This window comes from Stenella coeruleoalba, assembly GCF_951394435.1.
Source record: "Stenella coeruleoalba genome assembly, chromosome: 17".
Classification (NCBI taxonomy): domain Eukaryota; kingdom Metazoa; phylum Chordata; class Mammalia; order Artiodactyla; family Delphinidae; genus Stenella; species Stenella coeruleoalba.
In genome coordinates this window covers 20,057,327-20,080,656 of record NC_137163.1, presented here as the reverse complement: position 1 = coordinate 20,080,656, position 23,330 = coordinate 20,057,327, and the positions used below count along the sequence as shown (strand labels likewise).

General features: G+C 40.8%; 1 protein-coding gene across 2 annotated transcripts in view; it reads right to left on the bottom strand.

Annotated features, from left to right (window-relative positions):
• Positions 1-3,922: 3,922 nt before the first annotated feature.
• The window catches only part of EXT1 (exostosin glycosyltransferase 1), a 312,385-nt gene continuing 292,977 nt past the window's right edge, over positions 3,923-23,330 (bottom strand). The window contains exons 11-13 of one of the 2 annotated variants that reach the window (XR_013824710.1): positions 18,228-18,336; positions 14,712-14,782; positions 3,923-4,058 (exon numbers count right to left, since the gene is read on the bottom strand). Coding sequence is in view for 1 of the 2 variants with exons in the window: in XM_079902303.1 (XP_079758429.1) it covers positions 18,322-18,336 (15 nt within the window). In the remaining variant the exon portion in view is untranslated. Of the gene's footprint in view, positions 4,059-14,711; positions 14,783-17,277; positions 18,337-23,330 lie in introns of those variants that run through there. The other variant, XM_079902303.1, reaches the window with a different exon arrangement.

Below are 23,330 nucleotides of genomic sequence, written 5' to 3'. Positions count from 1 at the left end.
CACTCCAAAAGTAAGTTGCGTAAGAAAACAAGAATTTATCATGTTCATGATTCTTGGGGCCAGGAATTCAGGCAGAATCCAGCAGGGATACTTAACCTCTGTTCCATGCTCTCTAGGGTCATAGCTGTGGTGGTTCAGATAGCTGGAAATGATTGAGATAATCAAATAGAACCATATGTCTGGGGCCTCTGTTCTTCTCTATGTGGTCTAGGGAGCTGGCTCCTTTACTCACATGCTTGTTCCCTGGGCTGGGATAGCTGGTACAGATGAGAGTAGCTGGAATCACTTTCCATACATTGTGGTATCAAGGTAGTAGGACATCTTGAGAAGCAACTGGCTTCCCAAAGAGTGGGCATGCCAGTAGAGAACATTCCAAAAGGCCCAGGTGGAAGGTACAATACTATTTTGTCTTAGCCTCAGAAGTCCCAGAGAGGGACTTCCCTGGTGATCCAGTGGGTAAGATTCTGCACTCCCAAAGCAGAGGGCCTGGGTTCGATCCCTGGTAGGGGAACTAGATCCTGCATGCATGCCGCTACTAAGAAGTCCACATGCCTCAACTTAAAAAAAAAAAGATCCCACACGGCCCAAAGAAGATCCCATGTGCTACAACAAAGACCTGGCGTGGTCTAAATAAATAAATAAATAAAAATAAATCTTAAAAAAAAAAGTCCCAGAGAGTCACTTGTATCTTTGCATCAATTGATGGAGCCGTTTCAAGGAGAGAAGAGTGGTGAAATTGGTGAAGTAGATTGTCTCAGTCCCATTAGCAGTCTCAAATCTAGATTTCAGACTTTGATAGTCTTCTCGATTTCTGTTTGCCTTTAGTCCTAGAGTCTAGCACTTCAGGGGTCCTAACTAAGAATCTGGGATATTTAAGAGGCCCCCCCCTTCCTTCATTGTGCCTGGATTATAATGTGTGTCCCCTCAGTACTGGGAAGCTACCAAAACTTGGTTTTCATCCTGTGAATTTCACTCGGTTTATTACCTACTGTCTCCTCCCTTCAGCATCTTATCTTCAGATTCTTGTTGTCTCAAGTCATGACTGCCTCCATGGTCCAAACCTGATTTTTTTCTCTGTAACGCCATGAGATTTCCAAGAGCTCTGCCAGATCTCTGCTTCTTCTGGCATTTCTCTACCCAGCTTCTCAGCCCCTTACCCTGCAAAGCTTAATGAATAGGCAAATGCTCCCCAGGGAAAAGTGGGGCACAGAATTATTGTGCTTACCTCATTAATTTCCCCTTTCCTCTCAATCTAGGCCCCTCACCCATTTTCTTGAAACAGATTTTTTGTGCTTTTCTAGTTGTCTTGACGGTAGGTTTGGGCCACTACCAGCTATACCACCATAGACAGAAGGGAAGTCCATAGACTTATTTGAATGAAGTGTCCTGGTTCACCACTCATACCACTGTATGTTACGTTCCTGATTATCCTATTCTCCTACCTTCTGACATATTTTCATAACATGGAATCTTCTTGTGCTTTCACTCACTCTCCAGTTGTGCCATGGACCACAATAGCTCTGGTCCACCAAGACCATGATGTCCCTTGTGCATGATACGGACACTGTCTATGCTTCTTCTGACCTCCCCAAACAAATACCTTGCTAGGAGACAACTAGTCCCCAGCCTTAAGTTAAGATAGAGATTCCTTCATAGCTCACCATGGTAGTGAGAGCAGGATGAGGGTATAAGCCACCGTCAGTGTCCTTCACGTCCCACCCATGGAGGGAGAAAACAATGAAACGTGTCCCAGACTTACCTAGAAGACTGCTTTGTGCTCTTATACTCTGATTCATAATTCACTGCATGGTTTTAAGGTTGCTGCTTTGCGTAACTACCCAAACAGAAAAAAATCTAACCTCTCTAATAATAACGAATTGAGTTAAAAAAAATACCATCCATACTCACCCCCTCCTCTCTCCAGAGTACAGTCATTTTTGTTCTAGGTTGCTAAATATATCAACTGATGAACCACTACCCATCTGGTGGTATGAAAAGGAAAGTAACTGTAAAAAACAGAAGAGGCAAAGGAGCCTCAGCTTCCTGCTTCACCTGTTAGCACTCTTCCCTGAGTGCCAGGTTTGCCAAGATTGATGTCAGAGGCAGCCTCAGAGCTCTTCTACATTAACAGAAAAGCATCAGGGCCTCAGAGAAGGAAGTCTTTCCTTAGTGACACCTCCTGCAGCCAGATCTGGTTCATGTGTGTGTGTATGTGTGTGTACTAGTGGTTTGGCAGATGGGAAAGAACTTTCTGGTGATTTTTAAATTAATTTTTGTAGCTTAAGGGCTTTTTCTAGAAGAGGGTAAGACTTAAGTTAGTCAAGGGTTAGTGCTAATGGACACCTCACAAATAAGTTTTGAATGAATGAGTGTGAATAAATGAATGACTAGTAGAGCTATGCATGCCCCCTTTAATGGAAATCAAAACACAAAACAAAACATCAATTCTCCCAAGACTAGCACGGAAAGGAGACCGTCCAGTTGGGGAGTGTGGGAGGGTGGAGAATATCCATTTGAACCTTTTGCCCTAGTTGTAGATTCTGCCTTTGATTTCTCAAAGCACAGTAGAAACAAGGGCCAGTATGATTAGAAATGATTTTACTGAAGTTGGGGGACAACAGAAGAAAAGTGAAAGAAGCATGAGATTAGGTATTCTGATTGGCAAGACACAGTGTTCCCTCTGCTTTCAAAAGTTCAGTTAACATTAACACACGATCCTCACCAAAAAAGTGCTTCCAACTACCTATTTTGCTTCCATGTTATAAAGGGCATTTTTAACCACTCCTACCTGAATTTATCTTCCCAAGTCTTCCAAATTTTTCCCAGATATTCAGTCAACAAACATTCATTGAATGCTAACTCTGGGTTGGCACTATCTAATGACTAGTTGACAAAATGACAAAGACACCCTCTCTGCTCTCACTTATCTCCCCATCTTGTGCCAGACAGGCACCTAAACAGAAAAGTCCAGCCTAGCATGGTATGTGCTATGAAAGAAATATGCACAGGATGCTATGATGGAACAGGTGAAGAGGACCCAATACACTTTGGGAATGGGACTAGGGAGAATGGATCAGAAATTCTGGAGGAAGGATTGCCTGAGTTCCATCTTCAAACATCAATGAATAATCACCTGACATAGGTTGGAGAAGGAAAGAGAAAAGGATCCCAGGCAACAGGCACAGCATGAGCGAAGGTAAAGAGGTTAAATACAGCAAAACATGTGAATGTAGCTATAAACAGTTCACTTTGCTTTAAAAAAAAAAGAGGAAACTTGAAAGGACACAACAGGCTGCAGGGGTAAGGGGGTCTTGGGAGACCGAGAAAGCCATGTAAAGGCGTCTCACCTCAATCAAGTATTCGAGAATCATTGAATGCTTGCAGGCAGCAGAGGGATGTTATCAGACATATTATTTAGATAATCCACTCCACATATCAATTCATTTTTGGGGGGTATATATGCATTTCTCTAAGAAATTGGCCCATAGCTTTCATCAGATTCTGAAAGGCATCAGTGGTGCAAAAGGATTATGGACACTGGTATAAGAAGTAATACTAAATATGAACATGCATCAGAAATGTCTGATCATATTTTAAAATATTCAGATGATAGGACTCACCCCATGCTTCTGAATCAGACTCTGGACGTGGGCTTAGAAATCCATGTATATTTTAAAATCTCCTTTATTAGTGCTGATAGACAGATAAGTTTAAGAGCCACTGGTCAGGTCTACGAGGGCTAGACCTTCACTTTTACCTACCTAGGACTCAACCACATGCTTCCATTTTCTGTTTCCTTTCACTTAGTCACATCATAAGTGACCTCAGCCCTCAAGTGAGGTCCTAACTCCACCTAAGGATGTGGCCTTACTCTTGAAGATTACAATATAGTAAACATAATTGAATAATTTTCATGCAAGAGCCATGACCTACCTTGAGTAATGCAATGGAGTTATCCTCCTGAGTGACCTGTGACCCATGCTAATTAGCAAAGGGTACTCAGCTTTTCAGTGACCAACCTGGAAGTAGTTTCAAGCATCCATTTCTAAGGTGTTCACCTAAATAACATGAGGACAGTTGTTATTGTAATTAAAGATTCGGGCATATAGTGCAGAGTCACTTAGTTGAAGCAGCTTGAGGCTGTATTTTTATAGACACTATAAGTAGATGGGTGAGGAAAAAAAGGGGCCTCAAAATAAAGTATTTAGACAATGTTATGCAAAAAATAGCTGAAGGAATTTGTTTCTGCCAATATCTTGAAGCTATAAATAAGGAGTTAGGAAGCAAAAAGAAGAAACTAGGGTGTAATGCTTCTGAAATGTGCTTAGCTTAAAGAGATTTTTTCTTCAAAAAAAAAATCTACATAGGTCGTAGATATAATATTCAGTGAAAAATTGGAATGTTCTCTTCCTTACCTAAGGCAGGGGGTGGAATACATACTCATTTATTGGAAAAACTAGGTCAGATTACATCCATTCATAGATAGTCTAAGATAGAGCCAGGCCAATGGTTTGGGATCATGAAGAAAAACACATTTTTCCCCACATCTACCAAAAATACAAATGTCTACTCTCCTGTAGCCCTGATCGTTCTTCCCATCTTCAGGAGCAGTTTTACACACCATGACATGCAGGCAATTACTTCTACCAAGTGGTTCATGGCATGAATCATATTCTTGGTAAGGTCTACACACTGACTGATCCCTTGACACAGAGCGGCTTGGATTCAGAGGTGGGTTCATTTTCCCACTAAATTCCCTAGGCCAATGACTTCAACCCCGTTTTAGGACCACAGGAAATTGATAATTTTCATCAGCCACTGGCACTCCCAGCAGTTTGGATAGCAAACAGTAGCAGAAGGTTTGGTGGGATTTGACATACTATAGTAGTGGAAATGTTGTATAAACTGGAAGATGAAATGTTCTTATAAAACTGTAATCCAATATTTGGAAAGACCACCTAAGAAACATGACCATCTTAATTAAACATTTTTAAAAAGTTAAAAAAAATAAACGTGACCATATTCATCGAAAACAGAAAAGTCTCAGAAATAGGAACAGCCAAGAAGAGCCTCAGGAAACAGGACAACTAAATGTAATGTGGTGTCCTGGATGTGATCCTAGGGTAAGAAAGGGACACTAGGTAAAAAATAAAGAAATCTGTAACGTATGGGTTTTCGTTAATGGTAATGTGGTAATGTATCAATGTTGGTTTCATACTAATGGAAGGTGTTAACTGGATTTGGAAAGTATGGGAACTCTCCTTACTAACCTTCTCCCTTTTTTCTTTTATAAATCTAAAGCTGTTATAGAAAAATACTATTAAGAAACATGACCATCTTATTTAGTAGTAAAAGGTAGGTTCTTGGTGCTTAAATTTCTATGGCTTTGAGGACTTAGAAAAACATTTCTCATCCTGGTATCAGTGGAATCCCAGGAGTCCATGGATAGCCTCCAGGGAATCCATGAAACTCCCACCTCCATGAAACACTTTTATACTACATCAAATATTGTGTGCATATAGCATATATATATATATATATATATATATATATATATATACACACACACACACACACACATATATATATACATATATATATGTGTGGTGTATGTATGTGTGTGTATGTGTGTGTGTATATATATATATATATATATATATATATGCCAGAGACCATAACTTTGATGGAATCTCAAAGGCATCTGAGACCCAAAATAGTTGAAAACAATTGCCTTCTCATCCCATAGTAGGATAAAACCTACATTTCTAAGTCCCAAATGTCTTACTATGGTGCACTCATTCTACTTTTTGTAAAGGTGCTGCTTTGTCTTCTTATTGGCTAATATTTGAGGTCCCCATTAGCCAGGGTTGGAATCTTTGCATGTTATTTAAATTATTTTCAAAACTGTGTTTCTCTTATTGTTAGTGAATTTGCATATACTCAACATTTTTTTAAAACTGAGGTATAAATAACATACAATAAAATTCACAAATATTAGGTATACAGTTCCTTGGCTTTTGAAAAGTATACACACTGATATACCCACCTCCCAAATCAAGGTGTAGAAAGATTTCCATTACCCCAGGGAGTTTCCTCATAATGCTTCTAGATACTTCTCACCTGTTCCCCAACCCAGAGGCAACCACTATTCTTAACACCATATATTAGTTTTGCCTATTTCAAACTTGACAGAAATATTTTCCTAATGGTGTCTTTTCATGAACAGAAACTTCCAATTTTGATGAAGACCAATTTTTTTTATAATTAGTAAATTTTTTAATCCCCAGAAATTTTTGCTTATTCTAAAGCCAAGATCAAAAGACAGTCTCCAATCTTTTATTTTTTTAACACCTTTATTGGAGTATAATTGCTTTACAACAGTGTGTTAGTTTCTGTTTTATAACACAGTGAATGAGCTACACATATACATATATCCCCATATCTCCTCCCTCTTGAGTCTCCCTCCCATCCTCCCTATCCCACCACTCTAGGTGGTCACAAAGCACCAAGCTGATCTCACTGTACTATGTGGCTGCTTCCCACTAGCTATCTATTTTATATTTGGTACTGTATATATGTCCATGCCACTCTCTAACTTCATCCCAGCTTACCCTTCCCACTCCCCATGTCCTCAAGTCCATTCTCTTCGTCTGCATCTTTATTCCTGTCCTGCCCCTAGGTTCTTCAAAACCTTTTCTTTTTATTCCATATATATGTGTTAGCATATGGTATTTGATTTTCACTTTCTGATTTACTTCACTCTGTATGACAGACTCTAGGTCCATCCACCTCACTACAAATAACTCAATTTCGTCTCTTTTTATGGTTGAGTAATATTCCAATGTATATATCTGCCACATCTTCTTTATCCATTCATCTGTCGATGGACACTTATGTTGCTTCCATGTCCTGACTACTGTAAACAGAGCTGCATTGAACATTGTGGTACATGACTCTTTTTGAAGTATGGTTTTCACAGGGTATATGCCCAGTAGTGGGATTGCAGAGTCGTATGGTAGTTCTATTTTTAGTTTTTTAAGGAACCTCCATACTATTCTCCATAGTGGCTGTATCAATTTACATTCCCACCAACAGTGCAAGAGGGTTCCCTTTTCTCCACACCCTCTCCAGCATTTACTGTTTGTAGATTTTTTGATAATGGTCATTCTGACTGGTGTGAGGTGACACCTCATTGTAGTTTTGATTTGCATTTCTCTAATGATTAGTGATGTTGAACATCTTATCATCTGTTTATTGGCAATCTGTATATCTTCTTTGGAGAAATATTTAGGTCTTCTGCCCATTTTTCGATTGGGTTGTTTGTTTGACATTGAGCTGCATGAGTTGCTTGTAAATTTTGGAGATTAATTAATTTCTTGAGGTAGGACTGTATTGCTATAAACTTCCCTCTTAGAACTGCTTTTGCTGCACCCCAAAGGTTTTGGGTCATCATGTTTTCATTGTCATTTGTTTCTAGGTATTTCTTGATTTCCTCTTTGATTTCTTCAGTGATCTCTTGGTTACTTAGTACTGTATTGTTTATCCTCCATGTGTTTATATTTTTTACAGATTTTCCCCTGTAATTGATATCTAGTCTCATAGCGTTGTGGTCGGAAAAGACAGTTGATATGATTTCAATTTTCTCAAATTTACTGAGGCTTGATTTGTGACCCAAGATATGATCTATCCTGAAGAATGTTCCATAAGCACTTGAGAAGAAAGTGTATTCTGTTGTTTTTGGATGGAATGTCCTATATATATCAATTTAGTCCATCTTGTTTAATGTATCATTTAAAGCTTGTGTTTCCTTATTTATTTTCATTTTGGATGATCTGTCCACTGGTGAAAGTGGGGTGTTAAATCCCCTACTATGATTGTGTTACTATTGATTTCCCCTTTATGGCTGTTAGCATTTGCCTTATATATTGAGGTGCTCCTATGTTGGGTGCATAAATATTGACAATTGTTATATCTTCTTCTTGGATTGATCCCTTGATCATTATGTACTGTCCTTCTTTGCCTCTTGTAGTAGTCTTTACTTTAAAGCCTATTGTCTCATATGAGAATTGGTACTCCAGCTTTCTTTTGATTTCCATTTGCATGGAATATCTTTTTCCATCCCCTCACTTTCAGTCTGTATGTTTCCCTAGGTCTGAAGTGGGTCTCTTGTAGACCACATATATACAGATCTTGATTTTGTATCCATTCAGCCAGTCTATGTGTTTTGGTTGGAGCATTTAATTCATTTACATTTAAGGTAGTTATCGATATGTATGTTCCCATCACCATTTTCCTAATTGTTTTGGGTTTGTTATTGTAGGTAGGTCTTTTCCTTCTCTTGTGTCTCCTGCCTAGAGAAGTTCCTTTAGCATTTGTTATATGCTGGTTTGGTAGTGCTGAATTCTCTTAGCTTTTGCTTGTCTGTAAAGGTTTTAATTTCTCTGTCGAATCTGAATGAGATCCTTGCTGGGTAGAGTCATCTTTGTTGTAGGTTTTTCCATTTCATCACTTTAAATATGTCCAGCCACTCCCTTCTGGCTTGCAGAGTTTCTGCAGAAAAATCAGCTGTTAACCTTATGGGGATTCCCTTGTATGTTAATTGTTGTTTTTCCTTTGTTGCTTTTAATATTTTTTCTTTGTATTTAATTTTTGATAGTTTGATTAATATGTGTCTTGGCATGTTTCTCCTTGGATTTATCCTGTATGGGACTCTCTGTGCTTCCCGTACTTGACTATTTCCTCTCCCATATTAGGGAAGTTTTCGACTATGATCTCTTCAAATATTTTTTCAGTCCCTTTCTTTTTCTCTTCCTCTGGGACCCCTATAATTCGAATGTTGGTGTATTTAATGTTGTCCCAAAGGTCTCTCAGACTGTCCTCAATTCATTTTTTTCTTTATTCTTCTCCACGGTAGTTATTTCCACCATGTTATCCTCCAGGTCATTTATCCGTTCTTCTGCTTCAGTTATTCTGCTACTGATTCCTTCTAGAGAATTTTAAATTTCATTTATTGTGTTGTTCATCATTTTTTGTTTGCTCTTTAGTTCTTCTAGGTCCTTGTTAAACGTTTCTTGTATTTTCTCCATTCTCTTTCCAAGATTTTGGATCATCTTCAGTATCATTACTCTGAATTCTTTTTCAGGTAGGCTACCTATTTCCTCTTCATTTGTTTGGTCTGATGGGTTTTCACCTTGCTCCTTCATCTGCTGAGTGTTTCTCTGTCTTCTCATTTTGCTTAACATACTGTGTTTGGGGTCTCCTTTTTGCAGGCTGCAGGTTTGTAGTTCGCATTGTTTTTGGTGTCTGTCCCCAGTGGCTAAGGTTGGTTCAGTGGGTTGTGTAGGCCTTCTGGTGGAGGGGACTGGTGCCTGTGCTCTGGTGGATGAGGCTGGATGTTGTCTTTCTGGTGGGCGGGTCCACGTCTGGTGGTGTGTTTTGGGGTGTCTGTGACCTTAGTATGATTTTAGGCAGCCTCTCTGCTAACGGTTGGGGTTGTGTTCCTGTCTTGCTAGTTGTTTGGCATAGGGTGTCCTGCACTGTAGCTTGCTGGTCGTTGAGTTGAGCTGGGTCTTAGCATTGAGATGGAGATCTCTGGGAGAGCTTTCACCATTTGATATTCTGTGGAGCTGGGAGGTCTCTGGTGGACCAATGTCCTGAACTTGGCTCTCCTACCACAGAGGCACAGGCCTGACCACTGGCCAGAGCACTAAGACCCTGTCATCTACATGGCTCAGAAAAAAAGTGAGAAAAAAAGAGAGAAAGAGAGAAAGGGAGAAAGAAAGGAAGGAAGGAAGGAAGGAAAGAAAGAAAGAAAGAAAGAAAGAAAGAAAGAAAGAAAGAAAGAAAGAAAGAAAGAAAGAAAGAAAGAAAGAAAGAAAGAAATTAAAACAAAAAGAATTATTAAAAATAAAAACAAGGGCTTCCCTAGTGGCGCAGTGGTTGAGAGTCCGCCTGCTGATGCAGGGGATACGGGTTCATGCCCCGGTCTGGGAGGATCCCACATGCCGCAGAGCGGCTGCGCCCGTGAGCCATGGCCGCCGAGCCTGTGCATCCGGAGCCTTTGCTCTACAACGGGAGAGGCCACAACAGTGAGAGGCCCGCGTACCGCAAAAAAAATAAAAATTAAAATTAAAAAAATTAAAAAGTAATAAAAAGAAAGAAAGAAGAAAGAAAGAAAAAGAAGAGAGCAACCAAACCAAAAACAAATCCACCAATGATAACAAGTGCTAAAAACTATACTAAAAAAAACAGACAGAGAGAACCCTAGGAAAAATGGTAAAAGCAAAGCTATACAGACAAAAATCACACAAAGGGGCATACACATACACACTCATAAAAAGAGAAAAAGGAAGAGAGCAACCAAATGAATAAACAAATCTACCAGTGGTAATAAACTCTAAATACTAAACTAAGATAAACATAAAACCAGAAACAAATTATATGTAGAAAGCAAACCCTAAGTCTACAGTTGCTCCCAAAGTCCACCACCTCAATTTTGGGATGATTCGTTGTGTATTCAGGTATTCCACAGATGCAGGTACATCAAGTTCATTGTGGAGATTTAATCCACTGCTCCTGAGACTGCTGGGAAGGATTTCCCTTTCTCTTCTTTGCTCACACAGCTCCAGGCAGCTTTGGATTTGGACCCGCCTCTGCGTGTAGGTCACCTGAGGGCGTCTGTTCCCACACAGACAGAAGGGGGTAAAACAGCGGCTGATTAGGGGGCTCTGGCTCACTCAGGCCGGGGTTGGGAGGGGTACAGAATGTGGGGCAAGCCTGCGGCGGCACAGGCCGGTATGACTTTGCAACAGCCTGACGCGGGCTGTGTGTTATCCTGGGGAAGTTGTCCCTGGATCACGGGACCAGCAGTGGCGGGCTGCACAGGCTCCCAGGAGGGGAGGTGTGGATAGTGACCTGTGCTCGCACACAGGCTTCTTGGTGGCTGCAGCAGCAGCTTTAGCATTTCATGCCTGTCTCTGGTGTCCACGCTGATAGCCACAGCTCGTGCCCGTCTCTGGAGCTTGTTTAGGCGGTGCTCTGAATCCCCTCCCCTCGCACACCCTGAAACAATGGTCTCTTGCCTCTTCAACAGGTCCAGACTTTTCCCCAGATGCCCTCCCGGCTAGCTGTGGCACACCAGCCCCCTTCAGGCTGTGTTCACGCCGCCAACCCCAGTCCTCTCCCTGGGATCCGACCGAAGCCCAAGCGTCTGCTCCCAGCCCCCACCCGCCCCGGCGGGTGAGCAGACAAGCCTCTCGGGCTGGTGAGTGCCGGTCAGCCCTGATCCTCTGAGCGGGGATCTCTCCGCTTTGCCCTCCGCACCCCCGTTGCTGCACTCTCCTCTGTGGCTCCAAAGCTTCCCCCCTCCACCACGCGCAGTCTCCACCCGCAAAGGGGCTTCCTAGTGTGTGGGAAACATTTCCGCCTTCACGGCTCCCTCCCACTGGTGCAGGTCCCGTCCCTATTCTCTTGTCTCTGTTTATTCTTTTTTCTTTTGCTCTACCCAGGTACGTGGGGAGTTTCTTGCCTTTCGGGAAGTCTGAGGTCTTCTGCCAGCGTTCAGTAGGTGTTCTGTAGGAGCTGTTCCACATGTAGATGTATTTCTGATGTATCTGTGGGGAGGAAGGTGATCTCCATATCTTACTCCTCCGCCATCTTGAAGGTCTCTCTCTCCAATCTTTTCTTAAATGTGGTTGATTTTGATATGTTGACCTTCCCCCCCGCCAGCTTTATTGAGATATAAGTGACATATAACACTGTGTAAGTTTAAGGTATACAACATAATGATTTGATATATGTAATATATTGCAAAATGATTACCATAATAAGGTTAGTTAACACATCCATCACCTCACATGGTTACAATTTGTGTGTGTGTGTGTGTGTGTGTGTGTGTGTGTGTGTGTGATGGGAACTTTTAAGATCTACTTTCTTAGCAACCTTCAAATATAAAACACAGTATTATTAGCTATAGTCCCCATGCTGTACATTACATCTCCAGAACTTATTTATCTTATAACTGGAAGTTTTTACCTTTGACTACTTTTCCCCATTTCCCTACCTTGCAGCCACCTCTCTATTGTCTATTTCTATGAGTTTGTTTTTTTCTTTAGATTCGACACATAAGTGAGATCATACAGTATGTGTCTTACTCTGACTTATTTCAGTGAACGTAATGCCCTCAAAGTTCATCTATGTTGTTGCAAATGACAGGATTTCCTTATTTTTCTAAGGCTGAATAATATTCCATTATATATAATATCTATATATAGAGAGAGATAGATACAGATATGTAGATATATATTTCATTTTCTTTATCCATTCATCCATTATTAGACACAGTCGTTTCCGTATCTTGGCTAATGTAACTAATGCTACAGTGAACATGGGGGTGCAGATATTTCTTTATGATAGTTGATTTCATTTCCTTCAGAAATAGACTCAAAAGTGAGATTGCTGGATAATACGGTAGTTCTATTTTTTTTTTTTTTTTTGCGGTACTTGGGCCTCTCACTGTTGTGGCCTCTCCCGTTGCGGAGCACAGGCTCCGGAGGCGCAGGCTCAGCGGCCATGGCTCACGGGCCCAGCTGCTCTGCGGCATGTGGGATCCTCCCGGACCAGGGCACGAACCCGTGTCCCCTGCATCGGCAGGCGGACTCTCAACCATTGCGCCACCAGGGAAGCCCGGTAATTCTATTTTTAATGTTTTGAGGAACTATACTGTAGATTGAGGTCTGCAGCTGCAGTTGCCCACCATTTCAAGATAAAAGAATTGAGTGTAAGGACCACTGTAAAAAAAAAGAAAAGAAAATTCATAAAGCTATCACTGCAGCTATGCCAGCAGGTGTCAAAACCTTGCACTTTTTATGACATATCTTTTTATCTTGTATTGAAAATGCCGCTTCTCTGTAGGTGCAGGATTGCTATAAGAAAGGCATACCTATAGACTCAACACAATCTGAGAAAAAACAAAGTCATTACATGGTAACTTAAAGCAAAATGGAAGGCGAAGGATCTAAAGCTGGAGAATTTAACGCCAGCAAAGGATGGTTTTAGAAAGAGGTTTGGCTTAAAAAAAAAAAAAAAACAAGACAGGAGAAGCAGCTTCTGCCAACAGAGAGGTAGCAGACCAGTTCCCTGACACCATGAAGAAAATCAGTGAGGAGAAAGGATATCTGCCTGAACAGGTTTTTAATGCAGACGAAAGTGCCCTGTTCTGGAAAAAATGCCACAAAGGACATTGATTAGTAAGGAAGAGAAGTGAGCACCAGGATTGAAGACAGGAAGGAATAAGAGAAGTCTGCTGTTTTGTGCAAACGCAGTTGTGTTTATAATCAGGACTGCCCTTACTTACAAGGCTGCTAAAGCCCCAGTCTTGAAGGGAACAGGTAAACACCAGCTTTCACTCTTTTGGTTGTACAAGGCCTGGACGAGAAAACTTTTTCTGGGTTGGTTTCATCGATGTTGTCCCTAAAGTCAGGAAGTACCTTGCCAGTAACAGATGGACGTTTAAAGTTCTTTTAATACTGGACAATGCAACTGGCCACCCAGAACCCCAGAACATGAGTTCAACACCAAAGATGTCGAAGTGGCCTACTTTGCCCCCAAACACTAGGTCTCTAATTCAGCCTCTAGATCGGGGGTCATAAGGAGCTTTGAGGCTCATTTCACACAGTACTCTATGGAAAGGACGGTCAACATTATGAAAGAGAACCGTGATAGGGAGAACATCATGCAGGTCTGGAAGGTTTACACCATTGAAGATACCATAGTTACTATAGAAAAAGCTGTGAAAGCCATCAAACCTGAAATAATAAATTCCTGCCGGAGAAAACTGTGTCCAGATGTTGTGCATGACTTCACAGAATCTACAACAGAGCCAGTGGAGGAAATCAGGAAAGAGACTGTAGATGTGGCAAAGGGGGGTCGGGGGTGTGTAAAGGCTTTCAAGATACGGATTTTGGAGAAATTCAAGAGCTAACAGACACCACACCAGAGGAATGAACAGAAGTCAACCTGGTGGAGATGGGCACTTCTGAACCAGTGCCAGATGACGAGGAAGAAGATGTAGAAGAAGCAAAGCGAGGAGACAAATGGACATTTAGACAATCCGGCAGAAGGGTTCTGGTTACTCAAGACTGCTTCTGACTTCTTTTATGACACGGACCCTCCCATGATACGGCACTGAAATGAAATCAGATGGTGGAAGAGGGACTGGTATCATATAGAAATATTTTTAGTCAAATGAAAAAGTAAAAAAGTCAGACAGAAATTAGGACGTATTTCCGTAGAGTTCCACCGAGTGTGCCTGCCTTTCCTTTCTCCCCGTCTGCTCCTGAATCTCCTCCACCTCTGCCACCACTGAGAAAGCAAGACCAACCCCTTCTCTTCCTGCTTCTCCTCAGCCCGCCCAGGGTGAAGGGACGAAGACGAAGACCTTTATGATGATCTACTTCTACTTCACGAGTGGTAAATAATGATCATACCATACAGTTAATAAACGTATTTGTGTGTGTGCGTGTGGATGTCTTCATGTGAAAATCTAACAAATGTTCGGCAAGGACTGGATGAGGTGTTTCTGCGTCATCATCATCACTGCCTAAGTATCCATTTGAACATATGTGCAACACTTGAAGTGTGTGTGTGTGTGTGTGTGTATATATATATATATATATATATATATACACTTAAAAAAAAAGAAAAACACTTACCTGCGATGATAGGCTGATACGTAGTTTCTCCAATTTTGAGAGAGAAGCATACTATACAGTGAGGTGATTCTCTGAAAGCCAAGTTATAAGGCAGTAAGAAAACTAACATATTAATTTTATATTAAATATCACTTACCTTATGTCTACGCAAGGATCTGCGGAGTTGCCTTGCGCTTGGTGGGGGTCCCATGAACCTGAGGGAGATTTTTCTTAACTTTCTTGTCTCGCCTCTAGCCTTTGGTTGGCCACTGCCGTGCACTCGGTGGAGGTTCAGTGGATCTTGAAGGGGGCTCTCTGTGTACTTCAGGAGGGATCTCTCTCAGCCTCCCTGCTTTTCCCTCCTACCTTCAGTGGGCCACTGCCTTGCACTGTTATGGTTCTCTACATCTCAGGATGGAAGGGATTCTCTCGGTGTCCCTGCCCTTCCCTTAGGTATTGGTGGGCCACTACCTTCTACCCAGTGAAGATCCAGTGTGCCTTAAGGGGATTTCTCTCAATCCTTCTGTTCTGTATTCAGCATTCAGTTTCCTGCTACATACAGCTGGTGAGGATCTCATGGTAAAGAACTGGTAGATGGGCACAAATCAACACGTGACTGGGTCCCCTAGGAGTCTGAACCCCTCATACCAGCCCACACATGGCCACTAAAAGTTTATGAGCAGCACACCTGGTTTCTCCTTACCCCACTCTCTGATGGAGTAACATTCTGGTGTTGCTAGAATGAAAGCAGCCATGGGATACTCTTCTTCTAGGAACGGATTATCTCTTCCTAAGATTTAGTTCATTTAACTTTCTTTGCATCTTCACCTCTCTGTCAGGCTTTAAATTACCATGATATTGTAACTTATCGGACTTGTACTCATTGCAAAGATGAGTGTGACAATCTTTTGCAACTTTCTACGTCTTAACCAGAAATGAAAGTTAATTTTTCCATTTCAAAAGTCTTTAGAGCCAGATCTTTCCTACAGATTTTGAAAAGCACATGCTTTCCGCTACCCTCTGCATACTTTCTCTGGTAAGTGCAGTAGAATCAGATATGACCCTCAATTCCAGTGTTTTGCACTGAAACTTTTGCATTAGGAGCAAAGAAAATGCGACTCAAGGGAACTATTATTATTACTTACGTACTTTACTTTTTGCTGGGAATACATGCTGTTAGCCAAGCAGTCATCCTGAGCTGAACCAACCAAATCTTTGTGTTACGATGATGTCTTTCATACAGATCTAGGCTCTCATTTTCCCTCTGTACATACTTCGGATGGAAGGTGTTTAGGTCCATGTCCCTTTGTAAGTAGTGCCCTTTCTACTCTTTTCTGTTAAATTGCTACTTATTTCTTAAGATCTCACTTAAATGCACATCTTCAATGAAGTCTCCCTCGAGATATGCTAAACGACTACTCTCCAACACATCTACCCTTGCTATATCGTTAGTGTGATCCTTACTGAAGTATATTATGCACATAATGCTAAAGGAAAGATGGTACCTCCTTCTTTTTTTTTTTTTTTAAGATTGTTTGATGTGGACCATTTTAAACTTTTTATTGAATTTGTTACAATATTGCTTCTGTTTTATGTTTTGGCTTTTTGGCCGTGAGGCATGTGGGATCTTAGCTCCCAGACCAGGGATTGAACCCACACCCCCTACATTGGGAGAGGAAGTCTTAACCACTGGACTGAAGGGGAAGTCCTGGTACCTCCTTCTTAAAAGTGCCAATACACGATCTGGAACTGGGTCTCAATGACCTGACGGGTACATAACTCCCCTGGAGTCAGGATAAAGGGTGGGATCAGCGTCATACAAATCATAGAACCTAAGAGGGAAAGAGGGCTGCGTTCCCCTAAAGAAAAGCAAGCTGATACTGGAAGAGAAGACTCGTCAGCTGCCAGGGAGAATGATATTTAAAATGCTTTTTATTAAAACTTAATTGATGTGGATATTGCCAGAAGGAAGAAGCCAATATTTGAGAAGGAAGCTTTATTTTAACTCCCTGTTTCAACCTAAAGACAAGATATAAGGCACATGTCATCTACAACAAATTTTTCCAACATCCAACAAGAGGGCTAGTACCAATAAATTTGTCCCTCCAGAAGAATAATATTCAACTTTTTTTTTAACAACTGAAGATTACCCTTTGTTATTTTGCTTCCATGGACCCCATTTTCAAAAACATTTTAGCTGCCAAATTGCAATTATTATGATTTTTTTTCTAGATAGTTTTTATTGGGTTAATTGAAATTTGCTTTCAGTAGCCATTATCATATATTGAAATATCTTGTGACTATGCAGCAAACATCTCTAAAATGTTTATAACATTTGACTTGCCAGTTTTATGTCTATGATTTATCCTAAAATAATGGTCATGGGTGTGAACGAAGATTTGTCTTTAAGAATATATACCACAGCATGGATGACATTGATCAAATGATGTTTACAGTATTTACCACATAATTGTAAGAAACTTAATACCTAAATATCCAACAGTTAGGAATTAGGTAAAAAAAAATATGGAATAGTCATTCAATGGCGTTCTATGCATCCATTACAATTTGATTATTTGAGATGATTTAATGCATGGAAATATGTTCACTATATATTAAATTTTTAAAAGCATGTTATGAAACAATGTGTATATATGGATCTTTGCGGAACAGTTAAAATAGCCTCCAAGTCCCCTCTTCATAGTTTAACTTTTTTCATCTACTCGAAGATGGAATGATCTGGTCCTATCTGATTAAATATGCATTTTAAGTTTGTTTCACAAGTAAATTTAGCCAAGGAAACCAGGTTATTTGCAGTTCAGTTTGGAACAGAAATCCAAAGTTGGCAAATAATTTACATATTGGCAAGAGCATGTTTTCTTTCTTAATATAATTGAAGCCACCAGGAAAAAAACGATAATAATTGGCACCCAAACTTCATTTTTGTCCTGAGCTACCTCAACTATATTCCATTAAATGAGAATAAAAATGATCCCTCAAAGTTCAGCCAGAAAATGAAAACTCAACTTTGCATAATTTGCACTGATGGATTGCCCATTCCCGGATGCTAGGATGATTTCATGATGATAGACATTAAAACATGATTGCAATCGAAAACAAGGGGTGCCTGTGACACTAGAAAAACAAGTTTGTTAGTATTAACGTCCTAAACATTAAACTAAGAACGTTTCCTCTTTAACAGGCTAAGGAAAAGATTCCTAAAATAAACCATTTTGGAAAAATATTGACTAATAATAATAGCTAAGAGTTATATCCTTCTTCTTATATACCGTGTGCTATTCTAAGAACGTCTTATTGATTAACGCACTTACTCCTCATGAGAACCCTATAAGGTATAGACCAGTACTAATCTGAGGAAATCAAGGCAGAGAGGAAAGGTAATTTCTGTAAGGTCACAGAACTACCAAGAGGCAGAATCAGGATTCAAACCCAGGTAGTTAGCTGTGTTCCAAAACTGAGACCTTACATAGCACACTTGGGCAGTTCGTCTAAGTGAGATCAAAAGGAAATAAAAACCTTGAATCCACTGCAGTAGGGACGTGTCTTCACTGTATCCTCCAAAGCATAGTTGAGCCTCAAACAGTAGGCAACGTAGCCTAATTTGTTCCCCCTATGTTCTGAGTTCCTGCAAATCAGAGAGTCAGTACAATGTTAGGGGAGACCAATGCAGAATGACTCAGGTGTCCACAAATAACTTCTGGTTTTCTCTTGTCATGAGTAGACCTGGTGGAAATGCTCAGATGATAAAGCAACACCATCTTTGATTTATCAAGTAGGTTTGCTCAAGGTATTTTTGCACCCTATGGCACGTGTTGAAACATCTGTGAGGCTGGGTTGGACCGAATTTAAAAGCTGCTTCTCATTTGTCCTCACACTTGGGAATGATTTTTACACCATCATCCGTCACGTTGTGAGGCCAGATTGTACAAAGTAGCGCTGTCACAACCAAGTTCCAGTTTGGAACCTGGGACTTGGCAAACCTCTTTCTGAGTCTCCTCTGCTGACTGGCCTTAGACATGCCTTGTCTGACCTCAGCCTGACTTCTTTCTCTCTTGCTTGGGAACAAGAAGTAGGATTTCTTCATCGTCATTCCTTCGGATGCACATAGAACAGTGTTCTATATACAGTAGTTATTCAGAAAATATTTGTCAATTAATATTCTGAAGTCACCATTTTAGCCACCATTCAGATGGACAAACTAAAATATTGAACATATAACCTGATTGATGTCTTAAAACAAATCAACACCCCCAAGCGCAATTTGGAATTTGCTTCTCTGCAAATACGTGAAGCTGGTGACTGATATCCTTTCTCTAAAAATGTCCAAAGAAAGAGGGTGGAAGGAAGGGGAGGAGAGCCCCCAAAAGGAGAGAGGATAGAGTGGAATGAGGTTTATTACTGTCATAAAATCTTACTACAGCGGTCCTGAATCAGGGAGCTGCATTCACACCTGGAGCCATTTGTAAATTCTTTTGAGAAATGCTAGTCTAATAAATGCTTTGCCAGCCAGTAATTCATGAGCCCTATGCAGCAGTTGAAACCAAAGGGGGTAATGGCCACAGCTGTCAGGCTCCAGATGCTCTGGGTCCTGGCCCTGCCACGTTGTCCCAGCGTCCATGTGGAGGAACACTGAGAACTGGGCATATCACCACTTTTCACCCTGGCCTGCTTGCAACAGTACCAGCTGCATGTGGCCTGGGAGATGGTAGCTGCTGGCAGCACCATGTTCCCCAGGAGGCTGAGTGCTGGGCTGCAGCCAGGCTGCAAGAGTTGGACCTCCACGCAGCGCACATGGTCCAACCTCATCTTCCAAACTCCCCCAGAATCTCCACACGAGCTTTGTGTTCCCCAGCACATCGAATCCTCCTTAGAACTGACATCTTTCTGTAGTCAACAGAAAAGATGAAATGAAAACCACGCAGATGAAAAGTCATGTCATTTATTAATAATGTCTCTCTCTTTTTTTTTCTTCTATAAATTGGAAGGAAAAATTCTTTGGTGACACTCTCTATAAAATAATCTATCTCGGATGGTAAAACCCAGACATAAAGTTACACAGGTCAGTGAAGTAAATCAAGATCCATGGCTTTGTATTTTCTCACAGGCTCTCGCTCACACACACTTCAGGGCTTAATTGCACTAACTCATTAATTGTCTGTAACAAATGGGGAAAGCACTTCAGAAAAGACCTGTGGTGATACTACAAAAACATTGGCAACATATTAGAAAACTGTCCCAAATGTACATCGTATACAAAATAAGGTATACTTTTTCTTTTCTTTACAACTTGCCACCTAAAATAGTTCCAGTTTTCCATATCTTTCTTCCACCCCTCAACATATCCTATACATATTTTTCTCTCAAAATAAATATACAAGGTTCATTACATGGTAACCAGGTCATCTGCATGGCCCTAATTTTAGTAATAATTACAACCAAAAGGAAAGGGATGTATTCCTATAAGAGGAGAACAGCGAACTATTGCAGAAATCAAATGGCCTTTGAGGTCTAAAAGGCAAATCATTACAAAAATAGAGTGACGGAAAGGCTAGCTTGACTTGATTTTAAACAAGGGTGAGACCCTGCTAATCTGCCGGCTTTCTTGATGGTTCCCACCCGTTTCTTTCCCAGAGGGTATTACAGCCTCCCTCACCTATTTAATTGGGCAAAATCTGGGTAGCTCTTGATATGGAACATCCTGGAACTTCATATTAGTGACAACTACAGTCAATCCCTGCTAAGTAAAAATCATGGAAATAAAATCCTTTGATTTTTGGAAAGGGGGAAAAGGGGAGATGGTTTTCAGGAGTCACCTTTATTATCAAGAATATATTGTAGGGACTTCCCTTGTGGTCCAGTGGCTAAGACTCTGCACTCCCAATGTAGGGGGCCTGGGTTAGAGCCCTGGTCAGGCAACTGGATCCCACGTGCTGCAACTAAGGTTCGCATGCCACAGCTAAAGACCCTGCATGCTGCAACTACAGATCCCACAGGCTGCAACTAAGACCCAGCACGGCCAAAAAAAAGACGATACTGTAAATAGCAGCTTTTCTAGCCACAGTTTCTGGACAGCGTTACTGAATTGACGGGTGAGATGGTGTTCTTAGGATGCTCGATCCCATTCTTTTAAAGTAGGATTGGAGTCAAGGAGTAATTGACTGTGTACTTGCTGAAGTTCTAAGACAGAAGGAGGCAAGTTCGGCACAGTCTGGTATTAATACCTATTCACTGAGAACTCAAGTCAGAACAACTATGTCCCCCTCAATCATGCCTGAGAGAATGAGGCCAGCAGTGAAAGCTTTCTTGGTTAAATCTGGCCAAGAATGACAAAGCCACCCGAAAGGTTCTTGTCCATCATCACTGCCAATGGAAACAAGGTAAAGGAATTCAGCAACTGAAGCCCTGTACTGGCTGTGCAGCAATGACCTTAACTATTAGAAGACAGGACATTTTAATTTGAGAGTTCATGGTAATAACGGGTCCTTTTTAAAACTGGAGCTCTCAGAGACCTAAGGGAACATAAGACACTTTCAGGTCTGGGAAGTTTGCCTCGGCTTTTGCATCCATAATTCAGCTGGTCCAGCAAGTCTTATTCAGATTCTAAGCTGCTGGGCTGCCTTCTCCTTACTCCCACTCTTTAAACAGGTTTGATGAATATTTCTTTACTTCTTAAATCAAGAGCTCTTTTTTCCCCCCCAATAGTATCTAGATCTATTCACATTCATTCAGCTCACCCCTGATAATTAAAGTTCAGTAACCTTTATGAAAGGCTACCAGCATAATATCCCTTCAAGTACCCAGGTTTCCAGAATCGTTGAAGTAAAGGCTAACATAGCCTACTACAAATGGAAAACAAAAATCACTCCAAAAGAAAAATTGAAGGAAGCAATTGAATTGATCCTTCTTTGAGCACCATCTGGAACAAGAAAAAATTAATGTGTAATGCACATAAAATTCCACCTAGCAGATATTCCACTTCTTCTGAAGCATCCTATTGCAAAGTGTGCCAATATGATGTGTCCAGGTAGGCCTACCTAGCTAGGTTATCTTTCGTGACATGACTACAATGATTATTTCATGGATTTTTCTCTACAGCCTCAATTTTGGGTCATTTTGTTGTTTTCAACAAAGATGATATGGTTCATGTATATGTAAACTTGACTTGTACAAGCCGTTTTGCATGAACACCTAAGTCAGCTTTAAAAAAATTATTTTTAAGATCACACATCCTAATGTGGAGCTGGAAAAAGATATTGTGCGGAAATCGTAAGTGGCCGAGTCCTCTATGGAGTTTCTGCATGAAACTCATTACATGGTTGGCAGGCACTGTACTCTCTGGTCTTGGCTTCTTCACAGCTCACGTTGGCTGACTTCGGGACTCCTGGTTATCATTGAAGTTGACTGAGATATAACTCCTGACGTCCTACAGAGATGGCTATGATTTGTCAACGTGCTGCAGTGAAATACAACTCTTGCCTAAGTGAATTAAAATTACATCTTACTGTTGGGCCTTGCTGATTTGCTAAGCATTGTTCTATTCCCAGACGTAGGTTCAAAATGGGAAAAGAACATACTGGCCAGCATTCCAAAGAGATGTGCTCTGAGAAGGACATAAAATAAAACCTTGGAGATTTCAAGTGGCTGAAAAGTATGTCAGACCCTGTTCTCATTTATAATTACCATCTTTTTTTTTTTTTCCACATAACATACATTGTTTGTGGAGAATATGCCCTGTGAGTTTTGTGATATCTCAAAACAGTTCCCTGAATCCATTCATGTGACTGACTGGTACAATGAAGGACACAGATCTGCAAGCCAAGACGACAACATGAGTCGCAAGTCGGCTTGGGGGTCATTTAACAAAAACATCACATTCATTTTTGCAAAGGAGAAAGATACAAGAATAATTTGGCACACCTAAATAATTAAATACAAACTTGCAAAGGCCAGATGAATAAGGATTAACTGCTAACCTTTTAAGTTGCTGAGTGTTGCAACTTAAACAGCATGAAACCTATTTGGGCATTTTATAGAAGGAAACGAGTGCAAGCACCATGGACCTAAGAATTATTTTTCAATAAATACTTAAGAGATAGTCATATCCACTTAGCAGAAAATGTCACATGTACGAGAGTGGGCTAAGGCTGGGTCAAATTGGATAAGAGAGAGATTTAGGGAGCTCTTCTGAGTCACCAGGCTGCAGAGAAAAGCCCGTCTTTCATTGAAGTTCATTGCCTGTGTACCACTCACAACACAGAATCAGGACATGTGGGCTCTGGTCCTTGCTGTCACTAGGTAGCATATTGAGTCACCTCTCCAGTGCTCAAAGCTCTCTCCCTCCTTGCATGCTCTTTGAAAGTTCCTTTCTCACTTCCAGATGTCTATAAAACAAGGATGAGTTAAAGTCTCCTGGATTTACGGTTTCCACTGACCTAAGCCAGGCACTTGAACATAATTCTGTGATGAGACTTTCTTCTAACCCAATGCTGGAAACACATTTATGAGATGCATGAGAGTTTAGGGGCAAAAAGAAAAAAAAAATTAAAGTGCTTCTTGTTTATTCAGCATAAGAGGACCCAATAATGTCTTTCTCTTCTTTATTCTCTCTTGCCTCTTCCA